The 12,413-nt window shown below is 37.8% G+C and overlaps 1 protein-coding gene across 2 annotated transcripts; it reads left to right on the top strand.

Annotated features, from left to right (window-relative positions):
- Positions 1-1,119: 1,119 nt before the first annotated feature.
- Positions 1,120-11,771, top strand: LOC116043543 (mortality factor 4-like protein 1). Of its 2 annotated transcripts, XM_031290301.2 has the most exons (13): positions 1,120-1,360; positions 1,820-1,866; positions 1,983-2,050; positions 2,200-2,286; positions 2,524-2,604; positions 2,811-2,836; positions 4,345-4,433; positions 5,589-5,690; positions 6,307-6,395; positions 7,663-7,665; positions 7,899-8,071; positions 9,405-9,489; positions 11,205-11,771. In XM_031290301.2, the coding sequence occupies exons 1-13, from the start codon at positions 1,321-1,323 to the stop codon at positions 11,287-11,289; spliced, it is 975 nt and encodes a 324-aa protein (XP_031146161.1). In that variant the 5' UTR covers positions 1,120-1,320; the 3' UTR covers positions 11,290-11,771. The 2 variants fall into 2 exon arrangements, with proteins under 2 accessions (XP_031146161.1, XP_031146163.1); XM_031290303.2 differs by lacking the exon at positions 7,663-7,665.
- The last annotated feature ends 642 nt before the right edge of the window (positions 11,772-12,413 follow it).

Here is a 12,413-nt window from a genome sequence, read left to right as displayed (position 1 = left end):
TTTGGCTTTGTTAAGCGTTTGTGAATTTTGGAAACCTTTGGAAGTAGGATGATCTTACACTCACACACAACTTCATATTGAAACCACTTTTTTCCTTGCAAGGACAGATCAAGGGTTATGATTCATACCAGAGGGGTAAGTAAGTAGTGGCTATTAGTCAGACCAGTAGAGTTATGACAGAACAGCCAGATACCCTCTGCAGGGCCTAATGATTTAACATGAATACTGGGCTTTCATAGCAATGCTCACGCAGCCTGTTTTAATGGAATCACAATCAGTGGAGTTGCTAGCTGAGGCAATAAGTCCATGTGGAGCATGGTTTGCAATACATTTTAGCATGTTAACCATAACAAATTCAGAAGGTGATAATATGTATATGTAAGCTTGTTATGGAGTTATTCTGCCCCCCATTTACTTAAGTAGAAATTATTTTTTATAAAATGATATATTATTTATTATTAAATATATTTAAAGTATTTTCTTTTCATGGTAATTTCTACTTATGGTCCACTACATTTCAGAGGTAGGCCTAAATATTGTACTTTTTATTCCACTACAATTGTTTGACAGCTGTAGTTTCTAGCAACTTTACATATTTTGCATACAAAACGTATAAAATAGGATGTTTTATCATAAACAAACTACTTACTCCTAGTACTTTTACTTTTAATACTTTAATTAAATTGTCCTTATGACACTTACAGTACTTAACTGTAACATTAAGTACTGTAACAGTAACTTAATGCAGTGTGTGTGTGTGTGTGTGTGTGTGTGTGGCCTTTTACTGGTAACAGTATTTCTCTACTCTGTTTTTTTTCTACTCTAGCTTTTATTTGTTAGTGTTGTATTAGTAATTTTACTTCAGTAAACATCTGAATACGTCCTTTACCACAGATATATGTAAACCATTGGGGTTCTCTCCACCACTTATAGCCTACCAGGCGATACCAGTGTGAGTACCAGTAATATAAAATAAGCTACAGTTGAATAAATTGCAATAAAATAAAAAATAGCAATAAACTACAGTTGTATCTTTCAAATTGCATTGGGGCTTCTTTTTTTAAAGTCTGCGAGATATATAATATGTATATGGTCTGCCGGAAAGTCAGAAGAAGAAGAAATCTTGTCTGATCTTTGTTTTTCCGAGTTTCAGGATGAGCACCCTGAACACACCACAGTCTCAGCGGCAGGCGGGCCATTCTTCAGCTTCTCCTTCGCTTTTGGCACCAATGTCGGAGGTGTTTGTTTGTGCCTGGAAGAAATGGACTCTGGCAATGCACGAATTTGATCATTCAGAGATCCGATCAGTTGAGTCTGTGAATGGCGCCAAAACAGGACCCTAAACCTAAATTTCAAGAAGGTCGGTACCGAGAAAAAACACGGATGTTACCGTCCGGAGGGGGCGGGTTTGTTGTTGTTGTTGATGTTGCGGCTGCTCTAGCTCGACAATAGTATTCTCCAGAGAGGGAGAAAGAGCCACGGAGCCTTTATTATTGGCCAAATATGTGGGGAATTCATTTAAAGCATAACGTTACCCAAAACTGACACATATTAAAGCGTAGCACATTAACATGAAGGTGTAAAACAAACGTTAACGCCAGGCTAACGGCTAGCTAGCTTGTCATTTATGCTATGTATGAGCTAAACCTTAATTTACAGCCACTGACACACAAAAGAGTCGCTAAAACCATGTCAGACCAAATTATATTAGTTCAAAACCGATCTGAGGAACTTCATGGTAGTCTGCAATTGGATATATTGTGGTTATTTTTATGTTTTGCCCCTCTTAGTCCTCTCATTTGTTTTTCTGTTCTCGCAGGTGAAAGAGTCCTGTGCTTTCATGGGCCATTGCTCTATGAGGCAAAGGTTTGTTTCAGAACTACCATTATTATGTGTTATGAGTTGATTATTAACTGCAAAACAAATGTGAGCCAACGCTTGACGCAGAACTCTGTGTTGTGAACTGTGTTTTTCTTTTACAGTGCGTAAAGATCAACATAAAGGATAAACTGATTAAATACTTCATTCATTACAGCGGATGGAACAAAAAGTGAGCATCTTGGATTTGATACAGTTTGATTTTGTCTGTATTCCTCTTTAAGTGCTTACCTTAGATCCCCTGCTGTAAATGAAGGCAGTGAGAACCTTCTGTTTTTACTGTGATGGAGTTTCAAGGTTTTAGGTATTTTTCTCTTGCAGCTGGGATGAATGGGTTCCTGAAAGCAGAGTTCTCAAATATGTGGACAGCAACCTTGCGAAACAAAAAGAGCTTCAGAAGGCCAATCAGTGAGTTTCCCTTTTTGTGTAGAGATAATAAATAAGTATTTTTGTTACACATCTGTTACTAGACATCTGTTACTGTATATTTTCCTCAAATAGCTTCAATATTAGCAGAACACTAACATAATTTGCACTTTGTCAATTCAACTTTGAACATGAATTTACAAGTTGAAGCATAGTGTTCTTGACTAAACATTTTGAGTGGATCTATCTAATAATCTTCACTATTGTTTTCTTCCCCAGGGACCATTATGTTGAGGGAAAGATGAGGGGTTTAGCACCAAGCAAGAAGATTGCTGCTGTGCAGCAGAAAAATGTTGATCTGTAAGTGTCCATCTTGTTTTCCCACCTCTAACAGTTCAACATATTGTTAACATATCATGTAAGTAGACATAATGTTGGCCTAACAATGTATATTGAATGGAGTAATGCATGCATGTATATATTGAATGTAGTTACAGTGCAGCGGGACCACATAGGAGACATGTAATATCATGTTTTCACTTATTTTGCTTTTTTTTGCATCCTAGGAAAGTGAAAAAGGCAAAGCAGAAGAGTAAGTAAACGTTTCAGCATCACATGTTAATGACAGCTTTAACCCAAGTACATTTTCTTTTAATTATGTAAAATCAGAAATTTTTGATTTGAAATTGTGACTCAAAGAAAAGTTAGTTTAGTCATCAAAATGGGACAGTAACATTTAAATATGATAATGAAATGTCCATTGGTCTTTTTAGCAAGTTTCAAAATATCTAAGAGATGGTTAAGATGTCCCATCAGTTTTAGATTTTAGATTATGTTTGTGCATTGTGAGTATTATCACATGGTTTTTCTGGCAGTGCAGACTAGGAGCTTATCATCTCTGATAATGGCATTACCCAATCAGAATACATGTCAATTTTGCCTTTTTTTATATGGTGAAAATCAGCTAATACATTTATAAATTCATGACTTTCAAGTGTGTTACATAAAGTATATTTTCACAGTAACCACTTGTCATATTTAGCCTTTTATCTAAAATGTGCGTGCATAACATGTCCATGGTGTAAAGTAATTTGGAGGCCCACTGAATCTGTGAAAGAGAAATTAAGAGGTTGAAAGGATTACGCCAACTTATTGGGACTTTAGCTTATTCACCGTATCCCCCAGAGTTAGATAAGTCCATACATACCCTTCTCATCTCTGTGCGTGTCGTAACTCTGTCTGGCGCACCCACCGCTAGCCTAGCGAGATCCTGGAGGTAACCGGCTCCATCTAGCCTACTGCTCCCAATAAGTGACAAAATAATACCAACGTGTTCCTATTTACATGTTGTGATTTGTATAGTCACAACGTGTACAAATAACAAGGTCACATGAGACACAGCCATCTTCTAACCGTATACAAACTGGGAACTATATTCTCAGAAGGCGAAGCACTGCTACTTCTGTTACTTGGGCGGAGTGATTTGCTTGCAGCACCTGAGAAGCCCCGTGGTGTTGCGCTAATCACTCCGCCCAAGTAGCAGTGCTTCGCCTTCTGAGAATATAGTTCCCAGTATGTATACGGTTAGAAGATGGCTGTGTCTCATGTGACCTTGTTATTTGCACATGCTGTGACTATACAAATCACAACATGTAAATAGGAAAATGTTGGTGTTATTTTGTCACTTATTGGGAGCAGTAGACTAGATGGAGCCGGTTACCTCCAGGATCTATGCTAAGCTAGGTTAGCGGTGGGTGCGTCAGACAGAGTTACGACACGCATGGAGATGAGAAGGGTATGTATGGACTTATGTAACTCTGGGGGATACGGTGAATAAGCTGAAGTCCCAATAAGTCGGCGTGTTCCTTGAAGTACTGCTTTTTTTTTTACGTCACGTTTACGTTTTTTTATGTCCTACAGACTAAATAATGAGTTGTTGTTTACCTGCTCATCCTTTATGCCTAAATGCACAGTCCTATTTTGGGAACTTGTTATGAATCTGCTCAGTGCAAGAAGAGATTTTGACAACCTGCCACCAGACTCTTTATTAAAACCTTAATTTCTACATAATTTATAAGCTGTAATGGGTTTCTTGTTTAGCCCCAGGGCCGGGTGAAGGCACGAGCAGCGGAGAAACACCGCAGGGGCCGCGGAAGAAAAGGGCTCGGGTCGATCCCACTGTGGAGAGTGTATGTATCATCAGTAATTGGGAACCCTGTGGACACACATAAACATACCTACCTAATTATATAGCTTAACCAGTCCATAGCTTGACATTTTGTTTATGTACAAAGCTGGGGCAAAAAATGAACTACTGCTTTTATAAAACTGCAAGCTGAGCTGAGAAAGGTGTGAGTGTGACGGCTGTCCCCTGCGGGCCACACTAGGGGACCACAGAGTTCTTTGTAGTGTGCCCACAGGTGAGATAAATTAATTTGTGCCTCAGAAAGCAAGAAATGGTGGCCGGGTTGGATCAGCGGTAGAGCAAGCGCACATATACTGAGAGGTTTATGCCTCGACGCAGAGGTCCAGGGTTCGAATCCGACCTGTGACGATTTCCTGCATGTCTTCCCCCTCTCTCTCCCCTTTCTCACCTAGTGTCCTGTCAAAATAAAGGCAGAAAAAGCCCCAAAAAATAATCAAAAAAAAAGAAAGCAAGAAATGTTGGCAACCTGCAGCCAGCAGTAGAAGTACTTATGACCTGCATACAAACCGGGGTCAACAAAAGATTACTCATTTCACAGTACTTCGGTCATTAAAGACCATTGAGGGTCGAGGCTGATTGCAGCCTAGAAGAGCATTATTCTCTTCTAAAAGGCCTGCCGGCAGTTTCCAGCACCAGAACAGCAGTGTTGGCATACTGGCGTATTATTGTTGAAAATAAAACACCACTTATTCATACAAGTTTATTTGGCATTCACTAATATGCATTGCATCTGTTTTGCTTTATAAATCAAGATCTTGATGTAATTCCAATATATTAAAAGAAATGCAAATATAATAGAGAAATATCTTAAGGAGCCAAAATGATAAAAAAAAACATCATACGTACGCCTCCATTTAAAAAATATCAATAAGAACTCCAACTGCAATTTTTAATATTATGAAGTGAAGTGTTGGACCTATCTGTGCTATTACTAGTGCTTTCACCCCTTTTAATTTCACCCTTAGAAAACGAGTACAATAGTTGTGGGACTAAAGCTGTGCAGTGTTATCTGTTCTTGTGTGTGTCTTTGAGAGAGAAATCTGAAATGTTCTCTACTGAACTTTGGACACTGTAGAGGAGATGGAAAAAAAGCATTGCTGCTCCCAGACACCCAGTGAAATAATCAATGTGTGCCCAGGAGGAGATGTTCACCAACCGTGTAGAGGTGAAGGTAAAGATCCCTGAAGAGCTGAAACCCTGGCTGGTGGACGACTGGGACCTCATCACCCGACAGAAACAGGTGGGGGAAACACACACAGACACACACACACACACACACACACACACACACGTGATTGTTGTAGATTTACTTTACTTTATTGGAGGTTAGAAAGTTTGTTCCACAGTAACGTAAATGTCTATATATTACAAATGCATATGGACATCTTGCTTTTAAAATCTACCTGTGATAAATTGAATCATGGAAATGACTAATTAACAACCAGTTTTTAATATTTAATGTTGTTGGAGTGAAGTACTATTAAAACCAAAATCTATCCTCAACTCTTTAAATTTTCTCAAAATGCAGATGATTCCTTAACTTGAGCTTTTTTAGAATTAAATCGGTTTTGCCCACGGTGCAGTATACTTTAACATAATACCAAACATAACACTGTGACAGGTTGAGATGACCTTGAACACAAAGATTTAGACACCATTTTAGTTTTAGTTCTATTTAGACATTACTGAGCAGAATTTGCCATGGAAACTCCACTGCAGTAGGTGGTAGAGTTGCAAGCTGTAAATTCTCATTGTAAATTCATTGTTTTGAGAATATGTGGAGACAATTATGCACATGAACACGGTGATGTTTTGTAAATGTTGCTGACTAAATAAAGGTTTTCTGTTGCTTACAGTTATTTCATCTGCCTGCTAAGAAGAATATAGAGACTGTCTTGGAGGACTATGCAAACTATAAGAAATCGAAAGCAAACTCGGACAATAAGTAAGAATAAGCACCCTAACTTTCTTCAAATGATGTAAAAGTAGAAAAACGTCGGTATCCTGTGATAATCTGTCAAGCATCACCGCCTGTGTCCAACTCATCACGCCACCTGTCTAGGGTTGCAAAATTCCGTGAATTTTCAAAGTTGGAAACTTTCCATGGGAATTAACGGAAATAAACTGGACATTTTTAATATTGCTTGTCATAATACTGTTATAGTTCCCAGTATGTATACGGTTAGAAGATGTCTGCGTCTCATGTGTCTCATGTGACTGGGAACTACAGTTACAGTCTATAACAGGGAACTTAAATGTAGTTGAAAAAAATAACATCTTGCAGCATAATCTTGGTTAAAACAACCTGATTTAATGCAACTTCAGTTGAATGTCCTCCCTATATTTGTCAATGACATGCACGCACGCAGTAATCAGCATAGGATACTACATACTTGCCAACATTTAGTTTTTAAAATACGATAATTTTTCTGGGGGGGGGGGGGGGGGATACATAACCCATTGCTATTATTAACCTATGTGTGTTAATTGTATAGCCCACTAACCATAGTAAATCAAAATTGGAATGTTTCCAAAATTCCCCAGTTAAACTTTCCATGGAAAGCAATATTAAAAATGTCCAGTTTATTCCCATTAATTCCCGTTTATTCCTGTTAATTCCCGTTAATTCCCATGAAAGTTTCCAAATTGGAATGTTTCCAAAATTCCCCAGCTAAACTTTCCATGGAAAGTTTCCGTAAAGTTTCTGGAAATTTACCGGAAAATTTCCACCCCTTTGCAACCCTACGTCTGTCTCACAATGTCAACACAATCTTGTGCAATTTACCCAGGATGGTGCCACTAATGCATATTATGTACTGTTGCCTCATTAGATATCCTACTGAAATTGGACATATTTAAATACTAAATACTATAACTAAAGTAATTTTCAACGTTTCAGCTCATTTACAGCAAATCATACATGCTACTGGCCATTTTCCTAAATATGCAGCATTCTGTAGATGTGTGGTTTCTGTCTTCCAGACTACCATTTGATTGTATTAATTACAGTAGGTTGTAAAAATAACTTGCTAAGATTAGATACTTGCTTTAAATTCAAGAGTATGCAATAAAAAGCATACCCAGTTTGATCTAAGTGGTGGTGATGTACGGTAAAGCAGTCGAAAAGACTACTGATTACTTATATTTTTCTTTTCTCTCATCATAGTTTATGACAGAGTCTCAAGTTTCACATTTCCAAATTTCTTTCCTAGCAGGTGAACACACCAGACTGGCCGACTTTCAACTGTTTAACCTGCAGCACAGCACAACGAAAACCCAACGTTGACATAAACAAACCCAAACATGATGTTTGCTTTGATTGATTTCCTATCTCAGGAAAGTTTTTGAAATCTGTACCATTTGTGGCTCCTCAAAGCTGCGATCTCTGATGTCTCCATGGAAACTCTCTCCAGAGAAAAATGTGACGTTTTCTCTCCCCTCTACTTAGGGAGTTTGCGGTAAACGAAGTGGTTGCAGGGATTCGGGAGTACTTCAACGTCATGCTAGGCACTCAGCTGCTTTACAAGTTTGAGAGGCCACAGTATGCTGAGATCATGGCTGAACACCCAGACATGCCGATGTCTCAGGTGTACGGAGCGCCGCACTTGCTACGCCTTTTCGGTAGGGACCCTGGACACACCGTAAAACACACACACATATATACAATTAGACATTGCCACAGGTCGTCAGCATGCATACAGCTCACACACACAGGGGCACACTGAGCCATAGCTTTGGACTGAGTGACTATCCTACTATAATTAATTTGTGATTTAATTCTTTGAAAATTCTTCTCATGCAGGTACAATAGCTGTGGGATTGAATTAAATTTTGCCGTTTTTTAGTTCTTGTCTGTGAAATGTTCTCCACAGAAGCTTGAACACTGTGAGGCTAACAAACACTTGTATAAATAAGTTGCAAGTTATATGGCTTGTGAAATTATGGGAGATTGTCTTCAGAGTTTCCACTATTGTGTCTAATGCTACGTTCATTTTCTGTCCAAGATAATTCCCACTGTGGAAGCAGCAAATCAATCCTGGACCAAGCTTTCATACCAATATTGTTGTGGCATTAGAGATGACACACCAATGGTTTAAATTAATACACTACTGACGGGTTCCAAATGGTTGGTTAGGACAGAAGACAAACATTTCTCTCATTTAAGATGGTTTATTATAGGTGGAATAATAAAAGTCAGCTTGTATATAAGTATACAAGGAATAAAACAAAAAGATTACATGACGCACACATCGATGTGGACCACCCTACTTCACCCTGGGGCTCCCTAGAATGTCCCCGATTCCCTAAATCAGACAGTTAATATACTATTCTACTCGGCCATAGTCTTCTCCCATTGGTTGGCTGGGGCCAGGTACTTTTGGCCCCCTGGTAGCGCTCAGGCGTGTCTACGCCTCTTAGCGCTCTCCTGGTCCAATGGTTCTTCGGTTGCTCCCATAGGGAGGAGCATAAGTCATGCAACTCTTACATGACTTCTCACGTCATTATCATATTAAGGCACTTTAGGATGTTAACTTTTTTATTTCCTCACACTACAACAATGTTGGTTCTGTGGCGATACATACAAGATTTGTGCATCAGTGTGAATGAAAACCTTGATTCTATTTTCTGTATTAGCAAATAAACAGTAATTCCCCTTCCGATATTTTATGTAGTTTTTCAATTGAATATCCCCAAAAAAAATCTATGATATAATAATACATATCGCTATTGCAAATAAAAACAGACTATTGTATTCATATTGCCACCTGGGCACTGTTGCTTTGTTTAGGTCAAAAGCTGTGTTTAACGCAAAAAACACCTGTAGCCCTAAAACAGCTTTTACATTTACACAGTATTTAAAAATAAAAATGTGTCCTGAATCTCCTTCAGCCTGCAGTCTCCTTCTGCATTATTCCTCACGTTCTGTATGCTGTCCCCCCCCCCCCCCCAACAGTTCGTATTGGAGCCATGCTGGCCTACACTCCACTGGACGAGAAGAGTCTGGCTTTGCTGCTTAGTTACCTCCAAGATTTCCTCAAGTAAGCTTCAACTCCCAACACACCACCAGAGACATGTTTGGCTGATTCTCAAATGTAATGTTACATCCACATTCATATTAGTGCAGTCAGGCTTGTTGCAAATCCTCACAACATGAAAATCGATTTTGTGCTCTGGAAAATATTTTTGCTACGACTGATGGACACTCAACAGCATTTAATGACGGACGGATCCAACGTTTAGGTACTTTTTATTTAGAATGGTTTCACAGATGATTTATTTGTGATGTTTGAATTTTCTATTTGATAAATTATGATGTCAAATCTAAATTCAAACAAAGCAGCACAGCAGACATATTAACAGACTGACGTAAATGAGATTCTCAAGTGGTTAAATGGTGACATAGCACAACATTTAGGAATGGTTTCACATATAGAACACAAGTTTTTAAATCACTCAGGATATATGGCACAGTTTGTGCGATTTTGTAAATGCAATGAAAAATAAAATGTATTCATCATGAGCAAAGGTTCTCAGGGAGTGTCACGATTCTCAATTTTGTAATTGGAAATTAAGTCTTTTGGAGCACCAGAATAGAATTTGATATAATAGAGGCTTTCTTTTCTTCAATAATTACAATTGTATGTATGCGAGCATGACTTTGCCCTCTGATTAGTATAATTTATACTGTTAATAAACCAAAGACACCACATGCTGACGCTGTAGAAAAGAAGGGATAATAAACATTTGTAGAGATCAGTGTTAATGCAGTCTGATTATCAGCCAGAAAACCAGTGGCTTATCATGTCACAGACATAATTACACAGATATATTCCTTGTCATCATACACTGGTAAAGGCTATTTGGTTAAAACATCTATGGACACCCTGCTAACTAAATACATTGAAGAAAGAAGTTTCTATACATTGTTCTATCGAGCTGTCTGACGTTATGTCATTTCTTTAAAAAACTTGTACATTTATTGAGGCAAACACTCAAACTTTAGCTTTGAAATATAATAATGGGTTGTTTGTATTTCTTCAAACCAATTACAAACGTCTTTGGCGCCACTAAGTCCAGAATGCAGTCACGGTGCTCTTGTAAAATAGTCAAGAGGGAACTTGTGATGGAACAGCCTTGGCATTAAAATGGCTAAATCTCCGCAAAAGAAATTGCCCCATAAAACATTAACTAAACTTTTACTAATAAAATAACAACATAATATGATCATACTTAAGCTCTGGAGAAGCTAGCTGGACTCAGCATGTAGGTTGCTAGCTTGAAGTAGCGACAGGGATTTTTTGAAAACGGTAGCAGGCAGATAGCGGAAGGTGAGGAGAATTCTGTCTGAAATAAGCGGCCACTGGCAGGCTTATACATAGTCTACATCCAGCAGGAGTGGATTACTTTGTGCGAGTCCTGCACACTGATTCTGAATTTCCTGTGAAGAGTGTTCTCTTATCTTTTCACATCTTGTGTTTATCCCAAAAAATATTTATTTAATATACAACAGGACAAGACTCCTTTTGGGACTCTAATTTGACAGGAAATAGAGCCTGTTGTGCAAATCCCATCTGGAGGCAAACAGCCTCACTATCTTATGTTATCTTAAAATAATTTTGTATATTTTAGACATTTGTTGGTAATTAAATAGGAAGCCGGACATGACGACTGTTGAGGGAGAAATGTTTCAGCTTTCAGCAATTACCATTTCTGTCACACTCCAAGATGACAATCAATTTGACATTTTCTTCAGGTACCTGGTGAAGAATTCCTCCACACTCTTGAGTGCCACTGATTACGAGGTCGCGCCCCCAGAGTACCACCGCAAGGCTGTCTGAGAGCTCTCTGGCACCTCTCCCACACCACATGTACTGTAAAATAACCATTACTACCCGAGTGCAAACTTGGATGAGATTTTTCACTTTAACTGATAAACTTCCTTCACAAAGCTCTCAGGAGCTTGTCACAGTTAAGAAGTTCAACAACAACAAAAAATGTAGGAAACCTTTTTTATGCTGACTCCTCTTTTCTCTCCCTTTTTCCTTTATTTCTCACTTCTTTGAAAAGACACAGAAAAAGTATTTTCCATTGACAAGTTACCGTTTCCACAAGCAGCTGTTTGGTGTTTTTGTGCATTCCACCTGATAGATATTTGTTACTGTTGCATGTTTGTATTTATAAGTGTTTCTTCTGCCACATGAGGTGCAATTTATTGCTGGGCCACAAGGTCAGCACTCAGCAGTTGATGTTTTTGTATCTGTATCGTTTTTGTATTTGTATCAATTTGTTAAAAAAAAAACATGTTTCTACACAATCTTTTCATTGCTTACTGTGTTTTCTTCTTATATGCAATCTTGTACATTATTTGTTGTCATCACTGTTCTTTCAAGATGCATTTTGCAAAGTGCCAAAAATAATGCAGGGAAGTCTAAAGTAGCAGTAACTCAGTGTAAAAAACACAATTAACTATTTTAACATGTTCAGTTGTAGTAAAAGTATAGAAATGTTGAAGTAATGGTCCCTAACCCCTAAGTTATTAAAATATTTTTTAATACAATTTTAGTACATTTACTCAAGTACTGTACTTAAGTACAACTTTGAGGTAGCTTACTTGTACTTTATTTAAGTGTTTCCATTGTATGTTACTTTATACTTTTGCTCCACAACAATTCAGAGGCAAATATTGTTCTTTTTACTCAACAGCTTTAGTAAAGCCTGCTAGTTACTTCAACTATTCAGATTATTAATACAAAAATATATAAATGAATAACTATATATATATATATATATATATATAAACTTATAAATTATAACATGATTAAAGGTTAAGCTACCAGCAGTATATCAATTAATTAAAATGAGTTCTACCTTTACCAGCTGCAACATTAAAGTGATGTAGCCTACACAGTAAATGCATCACAAAATATAATCCAGTAATAAATGATTCTGAAATGGGCTGCAT

The sequence above is a fragment of the Sander lucioperca genome, chromosome 3 (assembly GCF_008315115.2).
Source record: "Sander lucioperca isolate FBNREF2018 chromosome 3, SLUC_FBN_1.2, whole genome shotgun sequence".
Taxonomy (NCBI): domain Eukaryota; kingdom Metazoa; phylum Chordata; class Actinopteri; order Perciformes; family Percidae; genus Sander; species Sander lucioperca.
The sequence above is the reverse complement of the archived record's forward strand: the minus strand, read 5'-3'. Positions and strand labels throughout refer to the sequence as shown.